General features: G+C 34.4%; 1 protein-coding gene across 7 annotated transcripts in view; it reads right to left on the reverse strand.

Annotated features, from left to right (window-relative positions):
- Positions 1-25,392, reverse strand: part of Rev3l (REV3 like, DNA directed polymerase zeta catalytic subunit) — a 151,717-nt gene that overhangs the window by 64,432 nt on the left and 61,893 nt on the right. For 4 of the 7 annotated variants that reach the window (XM_070024749.1, XM_070024753.1, XM_070024754.1 and 1 more), the window contains 8 exons: positions 20,189-20,283; positions 19,053-19,157; positions 18,005-18,089; positions 17,773-17,924; positions 13,202-13,321; positions 8,346-8,583; positions 5,127-5,269; positions 201-4,362 (listed from right to left, as the gene is read on the reverse strand). In XM_070024749.1, coding sequence (XP_069880850.1) covers positions 201-4,362; positions 5,127-5,269; positions 8,346-8,583; positions 13,202-13,321; positions 17,773-17,924; positions 18,005-18,089; positions 19,053-19,157; positions 20,189-20,283 — 5,100 coding nt within the window. The remainder of the gene's footprint in view (positions 1-200; positions 4,363-5,126; positions 5,270-8,345; positions 8,584-13,201; positions 13,322-17,772; positions 17,925-18,004; positions 18,090-19,052; positions 19,158-20,188; positions 20,284-25,392) is intronic. The other 3 variants (XM_070024751.1, XM_070024752.1, XM_070024750.1) reach the window with 3 other exon arrangements.

The raw sequence follows: 25,392 nt of genomic DNA on the forward strand, positions 1-25,392 counted from the left end.
ATCCAATACTCATTAACTGAAACACATTTGTCTAGAGTAATCATCAGGTTGTAGATTCTCTTAGTAAACCTATAATTATAATTTTTTTCTTAACAATACTTACAAGTACAATAGCACATGCAAAATAAGCAATCATGTATCAAATGTTATATGCAAAATAATTATTCAGTCACCCAAAGGAAAAAACTTATTCTGATTACCTGGGTTTTTCTGGTACATCAGAAGGATTACTGCAAAATGGTTCCTGGTATATAGTCTCAGAAAGGTCATGATCCAACAAAGTTGCTACAATTTCTTCTCTACTTGGTGGTGACATAAGTGGTTTCAGAATATGAGCAGTGCGAGAGGTGAAACTGCCATTTTTAGATTGTAAGGGAGAACTGGTAGACCTTGGTGAACTATCAGGACTTGGTGTCAATATATCATTGTTTCTTGAAACATACAATTCTAAATCTTCAGAGGTTGCATCCACAAGCTCACCATCAGGGGAGGAAAGTATTGTAGTAAAAGAGGTATTAACCGAGTCAAGAGACTGCCTCAATTCTTTCCTATTATGACCTTGAAGCCAGTCTGAATTGCTTGGTTGTGGGAGGTTAAGAAACACTTCTTTGCTCACTGTACTCCTATTTAATCTGGATTTTTCATTGAGACAGTCCTCTGCTTGCTGGACACAGAAAGAATCCATTATTGAATTAGATCGAGTTGTTAGAGGATGAAAGCTATTTTTCCATTGGTTGTGGCGATGACTCTCATTGCAATCTATGGACGATTTCTCAAAAAGTTCAGGACTTAAATTTCCAGATCTAATCCATGAGGCTGAGTCAGCAGCATGATGCTTCTCTTCATCACACTTCTGGTTGTCATGACTTAAAAATTCATTTTTTTCTTTAGCTTGTCCTGGGAAGAGATCCTGAACAGCATCACTTAGAAACTTTTGAGGCAAATTGGGATCAGCTGGAACAAACTGACTGCCAGAATATAAGCTACAAAATCCAGTTTGACCTATTGTGTTAATATCAAAATTATAATTATGTTCAGGAGACAAACTATCTTCAAGGGAATAACAACTTTCAAAACCTGGATCTGAAAAAAAGATGGGACTATCATCTGACAATGAATTATCTAACTGGCCAGAGTTTTGTAAATTTAGAGACTCTACTTTTAGATGTTTGGCAGTTTTTTCTTTAGGTTTTGTACTTCTGGGAGTACGAGGTTTTCTTGGAGATGTTACTGATCGTGTCCGTTTATTTGCTTTATTATGTTCGAGGGAACCAGAAATATTTCTGTTTGGTTGATGTTTATTAGATAATTGGTCTTGTGTAATATTTGCATTTTGTGCTTTCAGCTGTCTTTTTTGTAGCAATTCTTTTAGAACTGCTAGTCCAGACTGTCCTTCACCAAAAGATGAAGGTGTTGACATATTTTGATTTTTACAATGAGAAAGTGTTTTAGTTGGTGAAATTGCTTCCGACAATGACCTTTGTTTTACTTTGTCAGGTTTAAAATTTGACATATCTAAAATAAAGCCCCTTTGTTTTTGCTCCCATGCCATTTGTTTGACTGGACTTCTTAAGGAAGTTACAATGCAATTATTAGGCATTTGGCCTTCTTCAGAAGCTACATTTCTGGGAGAACTAGCTTCACTATGTTTTGATTGTTCAGTCATGCACACAATCTGCTGCTGACTATCTTTGCAATGCAAAAAATTAGGAGCATAGATCTGGTCTGATTTTGATTCTAGGGTATTATGATACTCACTTAACTTCCCAATAGATGGCATATAATTTTTCTTTGTATTTGTATTCTCTTCTATCTTTGGAGACATTACACTTGAAGACATCTGTGAACTTTGTGCAACCTGAGACAAATGGTTGGAAAGGTCAAATATATTTTTTTGAATCAAGGTTGATTCTTTTAGAGTAAACATAGCACTTTGATTATGAGACCTCTGAATATTAATTTTTGAGATTCCAGGTGCTATAGATCCACAAACAACTGATGAATGAAACTCATCTAGTGAACTCGGGAATGTCTGCAAATCTATAGACTTTTTGCTTTCTAAAAATGAAGAAAAACATCCAGATAACTTCTGTTGTGCATTGATTCCCATAGGCTGTGGAGCAGAAAGGGGATGATCTGTAGAAGAGCCTGTTAGGCACACCTCTTTCTGCTTAAGAAGTACTTGAGAGCTAGAACTATTTGTGAGCTCTGAAATATTCTGATGCTGTAGCACAAACTTAACTTCAGTACCAGACTGAGGTTTTATTTTCTCATCCTTAAGCATTATGTGTTTTCTTGATGTACTTTTCTCATTTGTTTTTTGTTTCTGTTTGGCTCTTGTCTTCTTTTTTCCATCATCTACTAGTTTATGTGTCTGTTTCCGTTTGTTTCTCTTCTTAGTAACTACAGAGGAATTAACAAGCTTTGTTTTTGATTTCTTAGCTTGTGCTCTCGGCCGACTATTTTTTCCTACACGAGAATTAGCTGTCTTACAATTTAATGCAGTAGGACTCTTAAAAAGCATTGTTTCTTTTTCTGCAGCAGCTATAATTTCTTCAGCTCTTGGATCTGTGGGAGACCAGCAGCGAGGTGGAGAAGAATTGATAGGGCTTGTGCTTCTCTCAGAAAGAAAACCTAGTTTAGACATAACATCACTGTAAGTTAAGTCACAGTCTTCGGTTTCAGCATTATAAGATGGTGAAGGAGGAGAAAGAACAGCATGGGATCGCTTTTTCCTGAAAGATAAAGTTCTTTTAATATTTTCACTATTTGTCCTTTGTTGTTTACCATTTTTTTTCTTAGCAGACTTATGTTTTGATTTTCTTCTGTGACTTTTCTTTGGCGTTAGTGGATAAATGGGATATTTGGTTGCAGGGGAATCAGGAACTTTTGGCCAAAAATCCTTCAAAGGTGCAAGTTTTTTATATAGTTCCATTTTTTCCTCTGTTAATATTACTTGTTTTTCTTTAGAGTCTACTTTTCCTAGCTTCACAAGCATATTTTTCCTCCCTCTAAATCTATTAATAATAATATACTTAATAATGACAGGGGGCAGCTTTTTAGACATTTTTCTTCGTTTTCGAGATTTGAGAGTTCCATCTAAACTTTCACTGACTTCCATGGCATGAGGTAGGCTAATTTTTGTGTTATGTGTTACAAAACTTGACTCACTATCTTCAGTTTCATAATTTACCTTGCGTTTGGCCCGAAGTGTATATTTATTTCCATACAGTCCAAAGGACTGTTCAGTTTCTAAGGTTCCATCTCCAAAGTGACAGTCTAAAAAATTGTCTGTAGATGTTTTGTTTTCAAAAGTTCCACAAGTGGCTTTAATTACATCACTGGCCAAAACATTATTTTTCTCAGGATTGCTATTATATGGATTATTTTGCACACAACTATTTTTTGTGGTTTCAGTCTCATTACTTTTGGTAGAAATCTCCTGATGACCCACAAGTTTCCTTTTATTCAATTTTAGCCGGGATGCTTTACTGCCAGCTTGTAGTTTATATGTGACAGGAGAAAGTTTTTGTGGTCTAGTGAGACAATTAGAAAGAACAACACTGGGAAAAAACATATAATGTGCTGCTTGCTGGCTGAGACTTGGCTTTTCTGGTTTATGTTCTTGAAATTCTTCATATCTGATTTTAAGTTTATTTAGTCCACTCTCATCAGCAATGTTATCAAGAGAATGTGCCACAGTTCTATTCTCCCCTGAGCATGACAGCAAGTCACAATTTTCACTTAATGATGAGGAAAATAAACTATTCAGAGATGTGCTGCTTCCTTTTCCATTTCCTTCAGGGGACGATTTATTTTTTGAGTGATTTAAATCAGAAAAACTGAAAGAGTTTTTACCCAATGTATTCTCACTTGTGTGACGGTTTATGTGTATAAAAGGAGCATCCTTTTCAATCTTTCTAACATTTGAATACTTTCTACTTGGTACTTGTCTTGTAACAGATGGAATATCTTCTTCATAGTCAAAAATATTACGTTCACACGAAGATATTGGAAGGATATCTTTCTTACAAATCTCTTTATGAGAGTTTTCTGAGTGTACACCACTGCTTAAAGATCCATATTTCATAGAGTAAGTGCTTTCATTTGCAAAAGAAGAGACTGAATTATCTATAACTTTTTCTACATTGTTTGACTGTGAAAGGTCTTCAATTAAGTCTTCCTTGTTCAAAACATGGGAAGAAAGGGCACTTGTGTGTTTACACTGAAATGTAATCTTAGCAGAAGACGGGGGTTCTAATGTAGCAGCATCTTTGTGAAAGATGGAAGGCTTAACTGATAGCTTGCTTGTTGCAATCACAGAAGAATGGGTTCTAGAACTTTCATTATTCAGTGGATTGTCTGGATAGATGAAAAACAATTTTTTAATTTATATTATTAATTTTTAAAAGTATTTCCTCATATCAAACTACTCTTACCATAAAATAAATTATATGAAATTGTACATTTAAAATGGTTATCTGAATAAAATGCTTTTCTTATGAAGATATCTCAATCAAATTATTAGATATCTCAATCAAATTAATATCTTAAGCCCTTTTTTAAATCAGAAAAAATTTTATTAGCATTCACTATCTTTTGGATAAAAAGGGAGAATCAGTGACACATTTTAATTTTTCCATAAAATAAGGCTTATTTGCATTTTCACTTAAGGTAACTTTCTTACAATAATTGAATGTTAATACTCTAAAATGCTGGAAGTTTACAAAACTGAGAATTACTAATTAGCAAATGTTATGTCCTGTAGATTTTTTTTTCAAAAGCTAAAGTCCTGATAAAAGAAACATAATAGCATAATGAAGTCAATTATATAGGAAATGTGAGAACTGTTTCAAAATAAGATTCAACTGGGGTTGGGAAGGTGGCTCAGTGGTAGAGAGCTTGCCTTGCATGCATGAGGCCCTGGGCTCCATTCCTCAGCACCACATAAGCAGAAAAAGCCAGAAGTGGCGCTGTGGCTCAAGAGGTAGAGTGCTTGCCTTGAGCTGAAGAGCTGAGGGACAGCGACCAGGGCCAGAGTTCAGGCCCACAACTGACACACACACACAAAAAGATACAATTTTTAACACCTAAATAAAAGGTTCTCAGTAGAATGACTTACTTACCACTGTTTTCATCTGCAGTTCCATCTAACTGAGGTATAGAAAGATTGGCAAGAAGCAAACTGTTATCACTCCATTCCATTTCATCTTCTGAAGATGAATCATCATCTTCGGTTGAACTTCTGTGGGCGTTTCTGCACAGTGAACTAGAGAATGTTAAAATTCACCAATAAGACAGAAAATAGAACATTAAATGTAAATAATTCATCTAATATGACTAGAATAGCAAAACAATGAAAGATGTGGAAATAATGTTAACTTTAAAAAAGAAAAGCCAATTTATTTTATGAACATGCTCTATAATGGATGAAGGCAAAAATTATTGTAAACTAACTTTATAATCTCCTTCACGTGGAAGAGGATATGAGGATCTCAGTTCCAGGCCAGCCTGGATAAAAACTACTGAGATTTTATTTTCTAAAACAAAAAGTCTATAGGTATATAGCTCAAGTGGTTGGGCCTGAGTTCAATCCCTAGGACTGGAATTAAAAAAACAAAAAAACAAACTGAAAGAAATATCAGACATTATTTAATACAGATCAGATTTCTAGTCTGTGTGGCTAAATATAAATACTCTATTTTCAACTAATTTTTTTGTCTTTTTTTTTTTTTTTTTTTTGCTGGTCATGGGGCTTGAACTCTGGGTCTGGGCGCTGTCCCTCAGCTCTTCAGCTCAAGGCAAGCACTCTACCACTTAAGCCACAGTGCCACTTCCAGTTTTATAAGGTGGTAATTGGATAAGAGTCTAATGGACTTTCTTGCCCCAGCTGGCTTTGAACCGCGATCCTTAGATCTCAGCATCCTGAGTATGTAGGATTAATACATGCATGAGCCACTGGCATCAGCTATTTTCAACAAATTTTATATAATCTCTGCTTTTCCATTTGTTAGGGATTTACTATCTCAAGTACATTTTCATCATTACTGACCCTTTTGATATTGAGCAAAATCTTTTATATTTCTTGTTACTAGGTATTGAATCCATGTCCTCAAGTATACTATTATTTGAACTACATCCCTAGATCTTTTGTAGAGACTTACGTTGGAAAATATAGTATATTTGTAGGCTTCATAGGCCAATTTGTAAGCATAAAAATACTTACGTTATACACAAATAAACACTGAATTTGTGGATTAACTTCTTTCCCTTTTCACAAAGCCTTTCACATTGAAAAATTTCAAACACAGACTTTAGAAGTTCAAAAGAAAAACATATTTATTCAGTCTTTCAAGCTCAGAAGCTGAATTTTTTTTCTCCAAATATATCATACAACTCAGGGCTAGATTCAAATCAAATAAAACTCACAGAGACTAATTAAGAAAACTGCAATGTGTTCTTACTGATTTATCTTCCTCTTCCTTACATGCTACAAAAGTGTTTTACCACTAAACTTGATTTTCTGAGACACACTCTCACTATATAGCACAAGCTGGTCTCTAACTCATGATCCTCTTGTCTCAGCTTCTCAAGTGATAAGATTACAGAGTTCTATCATTAGGCCCAGCTTATTGGATTTATTCTGAGAAACAACCAGAATAAGTGTTTGCTTTATTTATCTATCTTTATTACTTAATTCATTCAGGTTAATCAGACCTGAAAGCCATTCCTAGTCTTCAAGCTGACTTCAGACATTATTACTTAGATCCCAAACAGCTTAACTATTAGAGGGCATTTTTTTTTAAAGTTGTAAGATAAAGGGTAGCTTTAATTTTGCCTTAATTTCCCCTTTCATATATTAATACTGTACATACAAGCAGAGGATGATTTCTAATCATCCTTAATCATTTCTTAATCTTTGTGGAGGTAGAAAGTTCTTATTTTTCTTCAAATATTAATATATGCTACATGAAAAACAAAAGCCATCTAACAACAACAGATGCTGGAGGGGATGTGGACAGAAAGGAACCTTACTTCATTGTTGGTGGGAATGTAAACTTGTTCAACCACTTTGGAAAGCAGTATGGAGGCTCCTCAAAAGACTTCACATAGATCTCCCCTACGATCCAGCAATCCCACTTTTGGGCATTTACCCAAATGTTTACAAACAAGACCACACTAAAGCTACCAGCACAACTATGTTTATTGCAGCATTATTTACCATAGCTAAGATATGGAACCAACCCAGATGCCCCTCAGTAGATGAATGGATCAAGAAAATGTGGTATATATACACAATGGAATTCTATGCCTCCATCAGAAAGAATGACATTTCCCCATTTGTTAGGAAATGGAAAGATTTGGAAAAAATTATATTAAGTGAAGTAAGCCAGGCCCAAAGAAACATAGGTCCCATGGTTTCCCTTATTTGCAATATCTAGTATAGGTATGAGTCAAGCGGAAAAGGTCAGATAATGTGATGTTAGGAAAATGAACCCTTAAATATGTATTTTAATGTTTTCATTTCTTTCATGCATGTGTTTCTAACGCATTTATAAGATTATTTCTTTGTTGCTTTGTATGTCCCTCCCCCACAGTGTAACCCCCGCTTTCACTATATTTGATGTCAGTATAACATGTGGAGGAGATGGGGACAAACAAGTCGTTTAAGGATTCAGGTGGACCTGTTGCAACAATGAGAAGTACAAAATGTCATGTCAAAACCAGTTTTACAATGTCGGTGTGTGTGGGGGGAGGGGGGTATGATTGGGTGGGGGGGAGGGGGAGGCTGGGAAGGGAGGTGAAGGGTAAACAAAGGAGGAGGCTGCAATGCTTGGTAAGAAATGTATGCATTATCCTGCCCATGTAATTGTAACCCCTCTGTACAGTATGTTATCAAATAAAATAAAATAAAATTAAAAAAAAAAAAAAGAAAAAGAAAAAGAAAAAAAAAGCCACTAGTTAAAAGGGTTTTAAAAAATTTGGCATCAGTGGTTCACACTTTTAATCCTAGCTACTCAGGAGGTTGAGATCTGAGGATTGTGGCTCAAAGCCAGACCAGGCAGGAAAGTCCATGAGTCTCTTATCTCCAATTAACTACACAAAAAAGCCAGAAGTGGAGCTGTGGCTCAAGTGGTCGAGTGCTAGCCTTGAGAAAAAAAAGCTCAGGGACAGTGACCAGGCCCTGAGTTCAAGTTTCAGGATTGGCACACACAAACAAAAAGTTAATTTAATTCACAAAGTATTTTATATTATGAATAACAGCATGAAATAATTTCTGATTAAAGAATGGTGATGATTACAAAAGCAAGCTATTAAAATAACAGAAATAACTAAAAAATTACCTCTTTTGGGCACAATGTTCTTCAATATTGTTATCCCATCTCTGGGACATCACCAAACTAAGCTCCATTTCCTCTTTTTCAATCTGTGGTTCATTTTCTTCATCATCACTATTTTGGGGATTTTTCGTATGACCAAAGGGGCGACATGGTGATGACAGCCTATTTCTTCCCTCTTGATATCCATCACTTTCCAAGCCAGCAAGAAGATGTACCAGAGACTCATCAGGACTACTGCCTACTATTGAAAAAAATAAAAGTTAAGCAATCACTATCCAATAACTTGAGTTTCTAAATAATCCAACAATTGAGATTAGTTATAAAATAACATCATAGACACTAAAAAGTACTAACAGAACATAGTTGATGCAAAGGTTCAGGTGTTGGCAGTTCTATCACCAAAATGTGATATTTGTACTACCTGCATTAGAATAATTTTGTGACCTTATTTAAAACACCATTCTCAGACCCATCCCATATCTACTGAATCAGAATTTATAGAGTAGAACCCAGGAATCTATATTTTGACAAACTGTTCAAGCCTTTACAAACAAGTATTCAAAATAAAACATACAATAAATATATGCTAATTTATTGCCCTAAAATTACCCATTTAAACATGTTATCCTTGGGGCTGGGAAGGTGGCTCAGTGGTAGAGCGCTTGCCTTGCATGCCTGAGGCCCTGGGTTCGATTCCTCAGCACCACATAAGCAAAAAGAAAAAAGCCGGAAGTGGCCCTGTGGCTCAAGTGGTAGAGCACTAGCCTTGAACTGAAGAGCTGAGGGACAGCGCTCAAGCCCAGAGTTCAGGCCCCATGACCAGACAAAAAAAAAAAAACAAAAACATGTTATCCTTTTCTTAACTGTGTGTGTGTGTGTGTTTACCAGAGCTTGAACTCAAGGCCTCATTTGCCTTCTTGTTCATGACTAGCACTTGACTACTTGAGCCACACCTCTGGCATTTTTTGTTAGATAATTGGAGATAGAGTCTCATAGATTTTTCTGCCCAGGCTGACTTTGAAACATGACTCTCAGATCTCTCCTGAGTAGTTAGGATTATAGATGTGAATCACTAGGGCCTGGCCACTTAATCTTTATATACTTCATGGGATATTCAAATGAAATCTGCAGCTGAAAAATTACAAGGGAGCTTAAAATAAGTTAGTATTACTTATAAAACTATATCAGATATACTAGAAGTTAAAATTAAAAACATATAATACCATGTGCTGGAATGGAAATGCTATGAAGAGATTAGAATCCTTGTAATCTACAGGTCAAACTAAAATGGTACAGCAACAGACAGTTCTTTAAACTGTTAAACCTAAATTTACCCTTTGTGACTCATTGAAATATATGTTTTATCTTTTTGTATATTAATGAACTCACTAATGGCCAGTGGCACTATGTAGCTTCAGGACAGAGGCACAGAAACCACAGAAACCAAAGCAGGTTTAGAGCTGAGAATCTAAGTTCCATGACCCAGCCTTCATGATATACAGAAGAGCTGAAGGTTGAATTATTCACTATTGGCTAACGGTTTATCTATCATGTCTACATAGTACTAAAGGACTGAATTTTGTATTTCTGGATAGTCAAACACACACTAGTTCTTGAAGGTTAATATGTAATGGGAGGACTTGGGAGCTCCTGCTGTATTCATCTCATCTGGTGTTCACCCATAGCCTTTGCAATATCCTCAATAATAGGCCAATAGATCTGTTTTCCTGAATTTTGGGAGTTCTCAAGGCTCTTTGGAACTACTCCACCAAACTAATGGAATCTAAGGAGGGAGTTAGAAAAACCCCAGTTAGAGTAGGTAAAACAACCTAAGGCCTGTGACTGGCAATTTTTTTGGTGGGGAGAAGTAGAGAAAGGTAGCATAGGGAAGGGTGAGGATACTAGTTGGTAGTTCTATTTACTGGGGGGAGGGGATGCAGGTGTTGATCTGAGTCTTGTACTGACTAGGCAGGCACTCACCATTTGAATCATGCCCCTCTTTTGTTTATGTTGTTGTTTGCTCTCTGTTAGTTCTAAGATAGTGTCTTACATTTTTTTGAACAGGATAGGATACAGAGCTATTCCTTCTATCTATGCCTAACATATAGCTGGAATTACAGAACTGTACCACATAATGCAACTTATTAGTTTGAGATGGGATTTTGCTAAATTTTGCCCAGAAGGCTTAAGAATGGAAATCCTCCTGATATCTATTCCCTAGCAGGTTGGGATTACAGATGCACACCAATACTGTGGATAGCTTTTGGCAATATAGTCATTTTCATATTTAATTCTGCCAATCCTTGAACATGAGGTCTTTCCACCTTCTGGTAGATTCTTGAATTAATTTCTTCAAGGTTTTGTAGGTCTTCCATTATTCCTGGGTATTTTATTATTTTTTAAAGCTATGGGGAATAGAACTGTTTTCCTGATTTCTTTGATAGCCTGCTCAGTGTTGAAGCTACTCATCTTTTTATGGTGATTTTATATCCTCTGTGCTACTAAAACTGTTTACTAAATCAGTTTTTATGGAATCTTCAAGTTCTTTTAAGTATTGAATCGTATCATCTGAAAATAGAGACAATGTGACTCTGTTCTCTATTTGATATCTTTCATTTTTTTCTCTTATCCCATTTCTCTGGAGATGATTTCCAGTGCTATCTCAAGTAACAGAGAACACCATGTCTCATTCATAACTTGAAAGAAAATGATTTCAGATTTTCCCCAGTTAATATGATGTTAAATATGTTTGTCAGACAAAGGTTTCACTATGTTGAGGGACATTCCTTCTCCTCCTTTCTTTTCTGCTTTAATCATGAAGGGATATTGAATGCTGTCAAAGACTTTTTCTACATCTATTAAGCTGATCATGTGATTTTTGTCCTTGACCTTCATGTGTTATATCACATTTATTGATTTGCATATACTGAAACATACTTGCCTCCCTACAATGAAACCAACTTGTTCATAATGTGTGATCTTTATATTGTTGGATTCTCTTTGCAAGTATTTTATAGAGAATTTTTGTATCTATTTTACCTAGGAAAAATGGTCTATAGTTTTCTATTTTTGATGTACCCTTGTCCATCTTGTTATCAGAATAGTACTACCTTCAGCAGAGTTTTCTATTTCATGGACTAGCTGAGAACCAATTATGTTAGTTCTTACTTAGAGGATATCAGTGAATATGATGGGTCCTTGGCTTATATTTGCTGGGAACTCTTTATTGTTTCATTCTTACTGCTCATTATAGATAGTTTAAGTGTTTGATATCCTATTGGTTCAATTTTGTAGATCATATTCACCTAGAAATTTATTGCCTTTTAAATATTCCAGTTTACTAGAATATAAACTTTCTAAGTACTCTCACTCTCTAATCATCTTCTAGATATCATGGTTATTTACTGCAATATCCTCTTTTACATCTCTAATTTTACCAATTTGGGTCTTTTTCTCCTTCTGGTAAAGGGTTCCAAACGTATTCATCTTTTCAAAGACCTTTTTCTTTAACTGATTTTTGACATTTGATTCATTTATTATGTATCATTCCAATGAAATTCATTTCATTCATTTTCCATTTCATTAATTTTCTTCCTAAACTTCATTATTTCTTTCTACCTGCTAATTTGAGGTTTGACTACTGAGGTTTGGTTCTTGTTTTTTCTAGAAACTTGAGGTAAATAATTCATTAAGCTACTTATATAAAGTTTTTAACACAGACATTCACAAACTTTCCTTTTAACACTGCCTATGCTGTAGTTCAAAGGTTCTGGTAAGTTGTGCTTTCATACTTGGTAGAAACTAAGAAATTTTTTTAAAAATCCTCTTATTTTTCCAATATAAGTAATTCAATAATGTATTCCATGTATTTGAATATTTTCTGTAGTTTTCTCTGTGGTTAATTTCTACTTTTCTTTCATTATGGTCTCATATAATACAGAATGTTATTTCAACTTTTTGTATGTTAAAACTTGCTTTTTGTCCTAAAATATAATCTATTTTTGAGAAAGTTCAAGCTGCTGAGAAAAATGTGGAGCATATATCTTCTGGGTACAATATTTTGTAGAGGTCTGTTAATTCCATTTATTGATTAATTCTACACTTTGTATAAATGACCTACCTACTGGTGAGAGTAACTAGTAGTCCATCTGTAGTTCTAAGTCTAGTAGTGTTTAATGCAGTTCAGTACACCAACATTTAGTGGAGGCTACTGAAGTCTCCCACAATTTTTATGTTGTCTATCTGTGCCCGTAAGTCCAGTACTATTTAATAAAATTAGGTATGGTAACATTTCTTTTTGGGACAGTAGTGGTGCTTGAATTCATGTTCTTGAAATCAAAACCCACTCTCATTTGGCTTTTTGAGCCACACCTCTACTTCTATCATTTCTTTGTTGGTTAATTAAAGAGTTTCATCAACTTTTCTACCTGGGCTGGCTTTCGACCTTGATCCTCAGATCTCTGAATAGCTAGGATTATAGGCATGATAACTCAATGCTTGGCTTGGGCATGCCATGTTAACATGCATATGTTAACAATTTACTATATCTTCTTGATGGACTATTACTTTTATTAATATAAAGTGTCTTTGTTTCTCTATTCTAATTTTGGTTGAATGTCTGTTTGATCAGATATTGATATAGCTGTTCTTGCCTGCTTTTAGGATACATTGGCTTAAAAGAGGTTTTTCCACACTTTTAAAAACAAAAGCAATTTGCTTGAATGTAATGTTTCATTTTTAAACTCAGTAATTACTAAATCCAAAAACTTAATCCCTTCAAATAAAGAAAAAAAATTCTCCATACAAAACTTACTTTCTCCGATTTAAAATAGAGTATTTATAGTAGCATTGTTACTTACTGAAAACAGGTGACTCACTCAGTCTTTGTGTCAAAGGTTGAAAAGTCTGACTATTTTCCATGAGATTCAAAATTGCTTCTTCATTAATAAGTGCATTTTCCACTTTATGTCTAGTATAATCTTAAATGAAAAAAGAATAAAACACATGAAAACAAGAGATATAACTATAATCATCATTTGGAATATGGGTTAGGAAGAAATACTTTCTAAGACTATTTAAAATTTTGAACTATTAGTAAACTAACCAACCATTCATATGTATTAATAAGCAACGAAACAGAATTAGCCCCTGAATCTATGAACCATAAAATATTTACAATCTCTTCAGTCTTATTGATTCTACCTAGAAAGTTTAGAAAATTATGTTACTCTAATATAAATAACTGTATTAAACTGAACAGTAGGAAGTATCTTATTTGGTTTACTCACTCTAATTTTACCTTAAGTGTGTATTTTAGAAAACCTCCCTATTATTTAAAAATAATTAATAGCGTGTAACGTACATACGGATTCAATGATTTTAAAGGTAAAATGAATTCAGTATTACAATCTATTGAAGAGAGAGACAAAATAGAAAGCATGCATTTGCCAGATGAAAAATGACAGGACACCAAAAGTATGCTATTAGAAAATAGTTTTGTTTTCCTGCTTCAGATAACCAAACAAATTTGAAACTAAGTGCTACTGAGATTTTTTGAGTAAGAATCTTAAGGAAGAAATATGTTTTAGTGAAAACATCATAGAAGAGAGGTAGACTAATTAAAACAAATATACAAATAAAAAAACTGAAAAGCAACTAATTCTAAAACAAAGTGCATTTAAGTGGATTAATAAAAACAAAATCTTAAAAACAGATGCTGGAGGTGATGTGGACAGAAGGGAACCTTACTGCATTGTTGGTGGGAGTGTAAACTTGTTCAACCACTTTGGAAATCAGTATGGAGGTTCCTCAAAAGACTCCACATAGAGCTCGCCTTTGACCCAGCAATCCCACTTTTGGGCATTTACCCAAATGTTCACAAACAAGAACACACTACCAGCAAGCCTATGTTTATTGCAGCATTATTTACCATAGCTAGATGTGAAACCAACCCAGATGCTCCTCAGTAGATGAATGGATCAAGAAAATGTGGTATATATACACAATGGAATTCTATGCCTCCATCAGAAAGAATGACATTGTCCCATTTGTTAGAAAATGGAAAGACTTGGAAAAAATTATATTAAGTGAAGTAAGCCAGGACCAAAGAAACATAGGTCCCATAGTTTCCCTTATTTGCAATAACTAGTATATGTCTGGGACAAGCAAAAAAGGTCAGATAAGTTGATGTTAGGGAAATGAACCCTAAGATATGTATTCAAATATTCTTTTCTTTCATGCGATTGTTTCTAACACATTTATAAGATTATTTCTTTGTTGCTTTGTATGTCCCTTCCCCACGGTATAACCCCTGCTTTCACTGTATTTGATGTCGGTATAATTTGTGGAGGGGAAGGGAAAAAACAAATCGTTTAAATAGGGATACAGGTGGACCCATTGCAACAATGAGATGTACAAGTTGTTATATCGAAAACGAACTTTACAACTTTGGTGGGGGGGAGAGGAGGATTGAGTGAGGTGGAAGGGGGAGGATGGGAAGGGATGAGAAGGGGAAACAAAGGAGGAGGCTACAATGTTTGATAAGAAATGTACTCATTATCTTGCCCATGTAATTGTAACCCCTCTGTACAGTATTTTTACAATTAAAAAAAAAGTTTAAAAAAATCTGATTTTCTGAAACTAACAATAGCATAGATAAGACTAGAAAAAAAGGTCAAAACAAATTAGGATAAAGATTTAAGTAAGTTATATTAGGAATAAAAGGTATACAGAAAATGCTGAACATATCGATATTGTGAACAACTCTGTACCAAAAATGGAAAAACTAGATAAATGTATAATTTCTCAGGAAAAGAAAATGATCTGAAGTCAGCCCAGGCATGGGGAGAATGGCTCAAGTGGGTGGTTCTGATTACAAACCCCAATATCAATAAAGAGAGAGAGAGAAAAAAAGACAGCTACAGAAAGGTCAATGAAGCTTACTAATCTCAGCAATAAATCAATATAATTTGTGTAAGATAAAAATAATTATAGGACATCCAGAACATACAAATGAAAAACAGAACAATTTTATGAAAACTTATAAAACTATTGAAGAACATGAAAAAAAAGCCAAGTAAAATGGAAAAAATATTTGTAGATTAGCTGTAATGAAAAATATGAGCAGGCACATTTAGCGGTACCATTTTCTTTTAACAACAAATTTGTAACCAACAAGACTTTTGCTTCCACCAGAAAGAATGGCATTGCCCCATTCCTAAGGAAATAGAAAAACCTGGAAAAAATTAATCTGAGCATAATAAGCCAGACCCAAAGAAACAGGCTGCATGGTTTCCCTCATTTATAATAACTAGAATGTGCCTATAAATTTACAAGTAAACCCAATGGACAGTAAAAGACAAACACTTACACCTGGGCATGATTAAAGAAACAGCAATCTAAACATTCCCACAGTGAGAACAAAGGAGGATATTTTTAGGAGAGGATCCCAAGGGCTCAATACTATGTGAGTAAGATCATATAAAATGAGGCTTATCAAAATGAACTCCAAGAAATGGAAGTAAGAGGTTTTTTTAATGTACTATTTGCAGTTCTTTTTTGTTTTGTTCTTTCCTCTTTTTTTTTTTTGGTTTATTTCCCTTCTGTTGCTGTGTTAATTTTTGTATCCTTTGTCTTAAATGTAAGTTTATCTGATTTGGGGAGAAGGGGAAGCACAGAAACAGTGAGACAAAGGGTGAACCAATTCAGCAGTAAAACTCACTAAACACTATGTTGGAAATGAACTATACAACTTCAGGGGTAGGGAAGTCAGGTGGAGAAAAACTGGGAGAGAATGAGGGAGGGAGTAATATTGTTCAAAAGGAAATATACTCATTACCTGAATCATGTAACTGTAAGCCCTCTGTGCATCACCTTTACAATAAAACTATGTAGTTTAACATTAAAGGATAGAACTTAACTTTCATGTAACATACACACTAACCAAGTTAAAAGAAAAAAGATAATTTCAATAAATACAGAAGACATTGATAAAAATTTAATATTCATTCATAACTTAGAATACAATAAACTTGTAGATAGGTACCGGTGGCTCATGCCTGTAACCTCAGCTACTCAGGGGATTAAGATCTGATGATCACAATTCAGAGCAGCTCAGGTAGGAAAGTCTGCGAGATTCTTGCCTTCAATTAACTGCCAAAAAAGCCAGGAAGTAGAGCTCTGGCTCAAGTAGTAGAGCACTAGCCTTGAGATAAAATGCTCAGGGACAGCAACCAGGCATTGAGTTCAAGACCCAGGACTATACACATACACAAAAAAGATAAACTTCTAAGCAAACAAGACTTAGGAGGGGTATTAACCAGATTAAAGTACATTTACTGATAATGTAATTTACTGATAAAGTATATTTACTGGTAAGTATGAGATTTATACAAGACATGGAAGGTGCATGGCTATAACCTCAGCTACAGGGGAGATGCAGTGAGGAGAATTATAGTCTAAGGCTAGCTCAGGAAAAAACATGAGACCAAGCAGACACTGGTTCTCAGGCCTACGAATCCTAGCTACTCAGGAGGCTACGATCTGAGGATCATGGTTTGAAACCAACTAGGTAGAATAGTTTATCAGATTCTTACCATCACTTTAACCTGTAAAAAGTTGGAAGTAGATGTGTGGCTCAAATGGTGGAATGACAGCCCTGAGCAAAAAAGTCAAGCAAGCTACTGAGGCTCTGAGTTCAAGCCTTAGTATTGGCATAAACAACAATAACAACAACAACAACAAAAAGACACACACACACACACAATAACCTACAAGTCTATATCTGAAAAGCAATAACCTACAAGTCCATATCTGAAAAGCAAAAAGGGCTGAGACACAATGAATAAAAACGTAAGTTGCTTAATTGATACTAAACAGGAAAACAATTTATACAAAACCACTTATATAAAATTTAAAATGTAAATCAATAGCATACATTGTGGACATATATGGTGGTAGTTTATACTAAGTTCACAATTGTTCTTATTTTTTCAGAGGTAGAAAGGATAAGAGAATGGGGAAAAAGATTTTTGCTCTATCAGACTTAATTTCTTTCTTTCTTTCTTTCTTTCTTTCTTTTTTGTTGTTGGTCATGGGGCTTGAACTCTGGGTCTGAGTGCTATCTCTCCACTCTTCAGTTCCAGGCTAGCGCTCTACCACTTGAGCCACATTGCCACTTCTTGTTTTCTGGTGCTTAATTAGAGGTAAGAGTTTCACAGCTTTTCCTGCCTGGGCTGGCTTTGAACTGCAATCCTCAGATCTCAGCCTCCTGAGTAGCTAGGATTACAGGTGTAAGCCACTGGCCCCAGCCTATCAGACTTAATTTCTTAGAGAGCAAAAAAGCTAGAAAACTCAAATAAGTATTATCTCAGTGCTAGATACTCAGAAGTCTCTTAGTAGTATTATTTGAATATGTAAAAGACAATCTCACCTTTGTTCAACTCTGTGTCCCTGTGAACTTCTATCATATTGGCTGGAGTACACTGTAGCATTTCAGGAGTGAGAATGTCAGAGTGTAATGTTAACTCAGCAGAAAATTCTTGGGATCCATCGCTGTTGTCCATAGATTCTGATAATGTTCTGCTTAATTAAAATATATCTTTTATAATAAACTACATAATAAAGCAATAAAATTAGTTCTGTGATCTATAATAATTACTCACAAAGAAAAGTCATTTTGCTTGAGAATTTCTTGAAGTCTCTTCTGAAATTTTTTTTCACTTTCTGTTGATGGCATCAACCTGCGATCTTTGAATTTTAAAAGTACATTTAAAAAGTAAATAAATGAATGACTTATTTTCCCATTTCCTAAAACTGCTTGAAAATTGGCAGCAATTTCCCATCTTTCTTTTGGCACATATAAATGTAGTCCTAGATAGAATCAAACTAGAGAGAAATAGCTGTTACTGAAACTGTATGAAGCACTAACTGAAAAGAAACATATAGTTCATGATAAAGTTTTCTAAACATAAACTAACAGAAAAGCACTACTCTCTTACCTCTAAAAATATCATATACGCTGAAATTGGAAATTTCCCACTTATAAAATATAACATTTCTCTTCTAAAAGTGAATGAAAACATTGGGTGCTTTAAATATTATAAAACAATTTTAAATTTTTAATTGGACTCATTATAGGCTTGCTACCATATTTTAAAAACTTTTGGTCTGTTAATTGTATATATTTACCTTTATCTATAAAATTTTGTTGTATCTATGTTACTGGTTTGAGCCCAGTCAAATTCTTCCTGGACATAGCAACATTTAATAATGAATGAGTATTTTTTTCTCTGGAGTGGTACATGAGAACACTCACAGTTCATTTAATAATCCCAGAAAATAATTTGGAGGCAGTATTTCACTGGTCAAAATATAATGATGTAAACATTGTTTCTAAATCATAATTTTTAACATCTCCTTGAAAATATAGGAAGGTAGAAGTATTACAGAATAAAAAAGTAACAAGAAAGTGAAGCAAGTAACCAAAATGCACTGAAGACCAAAAATAGTTGACAAGAAGATGTTAACTTCTTAGAGAAAGAGTAGGTGACAAGAAAAAATGACTCCGCAGACAAAATTATTGGTTATACAGCCATACAATAGAAAATTATGTAACAAATTTAACAAATACAACATCAAATATTGTCAAGAGGGAAAATGACTATATTTTCCACTGAAACAGTAATCATTAGAGCATTATTAAATTTATACCTTGTGATTCAGGTTGGCTAATTTGAGAAATTTCATTTCTGTTTCTTCGCCGTTGCTTTTCATCTTCCCATATGGCTTGGAGACCGGGGTTTCCACCAATTTGAGCTGTAATCACAACAATACTTCAATACTACAAGGAACAAAGTAAAAATATTTTTGCTTAAAAAAATACTCAATCTTTTTCTTTTTCCTTTTAAGAAAAATAGTTTGTACATTAAAATAAACTATCCCAACTTACATTTATTATGTTACTCCTTTTTTTAGTTTTCTTTCTAATGATTACCTAAAACCCAGGAAGTAAATCTGAAGATAAAACAATTAAAAAGCAGAGTATATTATTTCACACTGGCTAAGTTTTATTAGTGTCACCCGCAGTTCCGTGTTTATGCAAACACAGCCACATGAACAGAACTACAAAGGAAAAAAATAATGACTATCTGTTGTAGTCTGGAGATGAAATATCTCCCAAGGACTCATGTGATGAAGGCTTGGTTTCAGGGTGATGGTGTTAATGAGAAATGATTAGATCGTTGGGATGCTAATTTCATCGATGGGATTAGTCTACAGATAAACAGAATACTAAGAGAGGGGAGTTAGCTGGAGTAAATATTTACCTAGTAGGTGTGCAGGTTCCTTTCTCTCTGACTTTCTTTGCTTCCAAAATATTGTACAGTGAATGGTTTGGATCCACCATAGCATTCTGCTAATACATTCTGCCTCATTATAGGTTCAGAAATAATGGGTGAACTATGGCCTGAAGCCTCTTAAATTGTGAGCAAAAGTGAATCTTTCCTCCTCTATTTTCTCAAGTGTTTTGTCACAGTGATAGAAATTAGCTCACATCATATCTTGTTAGAAATACAAAAGAAGTTTTTAAAGCACTTTTCTATCATCCACCTATATCAAGTTCCTTTGTATTGGTTCCATTATATGTTGGACACTGTCAACCCAAAAAAAACAAAATAAACAAACCAACAACAACATATATTAAGGGGCTAGAATTAATGTGAGGCTGGAGATATGGCTAAAGTGGAAAAAGAGTGTCTTATATAATAGAAACCCTGCTTAGCAAATGTTAGGCCCTAAGTTCAAATCCCAATATTTCCATAAATAAAAAAGAATAACTGTGTGTGTACCCTCAATATCCAACCGATTTAAGATGTCAGCCGCTACCGCATCCACTTCTAATTCACATGTACTCTGTGGTTCAACTCCTTCTAGTAATAAAGAGCTGTAATGAAAAGATATCAAGACACAGTGACTATGCTAGAACGAACTTCATAAGATTTTTCTTATATAAGAACTCATGTAACAGTTAACAATCAGAAAACATTAATTCATAATTATTTATATACACACTGATTCTGTGTGTACATGTAAATGAGTAATAACATAATAAAATATAAAATCTAATTACAATCCTATTAAAATCCTTTTTGAAGTATCTTGTATATTTTGGTTCCAATTTTGTATGTTCAGTGTTAGTATGTTGCCATGCACAAGGCAGAATGAGAGAGAGTAACAGAAGAACAATAGAAGGATGCATTCAAAACTACATAAAAAACTACTTGGCTAGGGGCATATGTTTTAGCAATCACAAATGATTTCCAGTAGAGAATGTAACAAGATAATGGAAGGTGAGCATTCTGAGAAATGAGCAAATATTCTCACTGTTCTTCATAACAACTGCTGGGCAAGGGTATGCTTTAAAACGCTTTACAACATCAAACTGATAAATCACATGAATGCTCAACAGTGGGATCATGGCTAGCAGAAGTGATGACACCAAAAGGTAATTCATTTTTATAGGGACCACAGAGGGTTGTTTCCTACTAATCTTCTTAGACTAGCAAGTATTCTTTCCTCATCCTCTCTCAGAGGCACTACAGGGAAGATTAGTAAGGTATTACATAATTTTCCATGCTGGCTAGAATCGATGAACATGTAGCATAGGTCCCAGGTTACTCATTCAAAAGCTTAGATCTTCTAAATGAATACCAAATGTAAGAGGGAGATCTATGATTCTACTTGAAAGAAAGTAATGGTATGTTACATTAATTTTCAATTTTAAACATTTTTAATATTTTAAGACATACCTATTAGGAAGATCACAGCTCTATTATCTATCCCTAAAGAAATTATGATTCAATGCTAGAAATAAAATGTTTTAAAGTATGGTGTATAGCTCCGTAGTACAGTACTAGCCTAGCATGTGAGAAGCTATACATTTGATCCACAGACCCAAAAATAATGCTAACAATAATAAACGTTAAATGACAAAATTTTTACAATTCAAGTAAATATATGTGTACACATGTATATGTATACACACAGCCATACACAGCCACACACGCATGCGCGCACACACACATCATTAGTAGAGCTGATAGAGAGATAAGAGGTATATTAGAAAACATCAATACACACTTTTAAGTAATAAAAAATTATAGGTCCCTTAGTCACATAATTTAACAGAATCTACTTTGCCATGCATTGAAGTTCTAGATAAAATAGTTTATGGTCAACTTTCTTCATTATACTACAAAAAATTATCATTTGGAAGAATTACATTGCAATTATCAAGAATAAATATTCCAAGAGTAATTCTTTTGTGACAAAGGATGAATAGAAGCATTAAAACAAGTTAATTGTACAGTAAGAATTTTATTTGTTTGAGACAGTCTCATTAAGTAGACCAAGCTTGCCTTGAACTTGAGATCCTTCTGACTCAATAACCTGAGTGCCAGGATTATGGTGTTCACTATCATGTCAGATCAGGACAAAAGTGTTCTCAGAGAAAGAAAATAAGATTTCAGAATTAAAAATTTGTTTCTAATAGATGTGAGTAAAAAAATTTGAATTGTCGGGAATAACAATGCTCTATAGGAAATGTACTCATTACCTTACTCATGTAACTGTAATACCATTCTACGGTATCTTTACAATAAAAATATATATTAAAAATAAAATTTAAAAAATTTGAATCGTCAAATGTATGTAAACCATTCACTTTAGTCATTAAAGGGAGATAAACGGTACAATGGGAATTATACAATTACACCTGTCTTAACATTTTATAGCTTAACATGTTCAAAAATGAACATAAGAGACCTACTAATCATCAGAATTCAGACAGCTATAATTTTAATAATTTCTCCATATCATTCTCAAGCATAGCCAAAGTTGAGAATATTACAGTTAGATTCCTGACTTTTATAGATTTAACAGTTTGACAAGTAACTCCAAAAGCCATGATATATAATTTCCACTGTGTTAAAAAGTAAGTTGAGGAGAGCTGCTGACTTAATAATCTCATCTCATTACAATGGAGTAGTTATTGGTTTGGGACATTATAATAATGTTTGCAAAGGGATATAAAGAAAAATAATTCTTTAATGCTAAATAAAACACAATTAAATGGAGGTGCCAGCACTGAGGACAGAAATGAAACTAAGAAACGAGGAGAATACTGATTTATGGTAAAATCCTGACATCATCTCTTATTTATATATAAGAAAAGCTGAATATTTGCATATACATGTATATTTTCTTATACTTATTAATTCTGAGTAACTTGTCTAGTTTTTCTAGTTTTCCTACTCATATAAACAAAGATATGAGTAGGAAAACTAGAATGGCACTGTGGTTCAAGTGGTAGAGTGCTCCCCTTCAGCTGAAGAGCTAAGGGACAGCACCCAGGCTGAGTTCAAGCCCATGACCACCATCACCACCACCAACACCAACAACAATAACAATAATAATCAGATGGTTCCCATAAAGCAAGGTAAGTTATGGTAAAACTATCAAGCTAAAAATGATGAATCTGTTAATTTAATTAAATCCTGAGCATAATTGCTTTTTCCTCAACAGCAATCTCTTTGATATCAAGACTCTACTGCATGATTACAAAAACAATTCCACTACATATGGGAAGAAACTTAGTATGTGTGAATGTTTATCAAAAAGTCCTGACCCTTGTTAATAAGCAGAATCAAGAGTCACTATCCATATTATTTGAAGTCTTTAAGTATTAATATTCAGTCATGAAACAAGATATTTCTATTGTTAATGAGATCCTTCCTTAACTTCAGGCATAACAAAATCCCAAGAAATTTCATATCATGGAAATCCTGTCAAATACATACCAGAGATCTGAAACTACATAAGCTAAGCTCTAAACAAATTTGCTTTGCTTATATTTTTGAGATAGGGTTTCCCTATGGAACTCAAGCCTGCTTCTAAGTCTTGAACTTCCTGCCTCAGCCTCCTTGAGTACTGGGATTATATGTATGACCCACCATACTAATATTTTTATGATAGTTTATGTTCAACTGACAATAAATGAGCCTTTTCTTACTATAAAATTAAAAATAGTCAAACAAAAAATAGTAATTTAACTAAACACTCTTGTCTCCTTGCATTTTTCATTAAAAATACTGAACAAAAAGTATTTAATGACATATATAGTGAAAAGAAGAAAATCATCCTATGTCCATTAGCCATTCTTATTCAGAGAAGTTTCTCTTTAGCCCACTTATTTATTAGGCAATTGTTTCTTTGAGGATTTGTTGTTGGGGGATTTCATTTTTTGAGTTCCAGGTATATTTTAGATATGAGACCCTTATCCGTTGTATGACTAGTGAAGATCTTGTCACCAATCCGTGGGCTTTCTATTGATCTTGCTAGCTATGTCCTTGGCCAGGCAGAAGCTCTGCAGCTTCATGCAATCCCATTGGTCCAACCTTTCTTTGATCTGTTGTGTTTCTGGGTCTCTATTAAGAAAACTTCAGCCTGTGTCAAGGAGACCTAGGGTTTCTCCTATTCCATCTTGTAATGTTTTCAGGGTATCTGCTTTGACTTTGAGGTCTTTGATCCATTTGGAGTTGATTCTGGTGCAGGGTGATATGGAAGGATCTACCTTTAGTTTTACAGGTATTTAACCAATTTTGCCAGCACCATTTATTGAAGAGGCTGTCTTTCTTCCATTCTATTTAGCTCCCTTATCAGAGATTAGGTGGCTATAGGTCTGTGGGTTTGTTTTTGGGTTTTCAATTCTATTCCATTGGTCCTCAGGTCTATTTTAGTGCCATTACCAAGCTGTTTTGATTATTATGGCTTTGTAGTAGAGTTTGAAATTTGATATTGATATTCCTCCAGAACTACTCTTTCTGTTAAGGATTGTTTTTGCTATTCGGGGTCTTTTACTGTTCCATATGAATTTTTAGATTGCTTCTTCTACTTCACTGAAGAATGAGGTTGGAATATTGATAGGTTATCACAATGAATTTGTAGATGTCCTTGGGAAGTATTGCCATTTTTACAATGCTGATCCTTCCAATCCAGGAGCATGGGAGGTTTTTTCACTTCCTAAGTTCTGTTTTGATTTCCTTTTTCAGGTTTTTAAAGTTTTCATCATAGAGGTCCTTCACTTCTTTAATTAATTCCTAGGTACTTTATTTTTTGTGGGGCTATTACAAAGGGAGTTGCTTTCCTGATTTCAGCCACGCTCTTCTCATTATTGGCATACAGAAAAGCCATTGATTTTTGAGAGTTAATTTTATACCCTGCTACTTTGTCAAAGTTTCAAATAAGCTCAAGTAATTTGGGAGTGGAGTCCCTAGGAGTCTTTAAATACAAGATCATGTCATCTACAAACAGGTAGAGTTTTACTTCATCTTTCCCTATTTGGATCCCCCTTGTGTTTGCATCTTGACTTATTGCTGTAGCTAGGCATTCTAATACTAAATTGAAGAGAAGTGGAGAGAGTGGACATCCTTGTCTTATTCCTGAATTTAGAGGAAATGGCTTTAGTTTTTCGGCATTAAGTATAATGCTTGCTGTAGGTCTGTCATATATACCCTTTATTATATTGAGGAATGTTACATGGATTCCTACTATTTCCAGAGCCTTCATCATAAAGGAGTGTTGGATCTTGTCAAATGCTTTTTCTGCATCTATTGAGATACCCATGTGGTTCTTATCCTTGCTCTTTTTGATGTGATGAATTATATTAAGAAATGCTCAACCTCTCTAGCCATAAAGGAAATGCAAATCAAAACAACATTGAGTTAGAATGGCTATAATCAAGAAAACTCTAATAACAACAGATGCTGGAGGGGATGTGGCCAGAAGGGAACCCTACTGCATTATTGGTGGGAGTGTAAACTTGTTCAACCACTTTGGAAAGTAGTATAGAGGTTCCTCAAAAGGCTCCACATAGAGCTCCCCTATGACCATCAATCCCACTTTTGGGCATTTACCCAAATGATCACAAACAAGACCATACTAAGGCTACCAGCACAACTAGGTTTATTGCAGCATTATTTACCATAGCTAAGAT

Source organism: Dipodomys merriami, unplaced genomic scaffold, assembly GCF_024711535.1.
Source record: "Dipodomys merriami isolate MVZ:Mamm:240054 unplaced genomic scaffold, mDipMer1.0.p SCAF_160, whole genome shotgun sequence".
Taxonomy (NCBI): Eukaryota; Metazoa; Chordata; class Mammalia; order Rodentia; family Heteromyidae; genus Dipodomys; species Dipodomys merriami.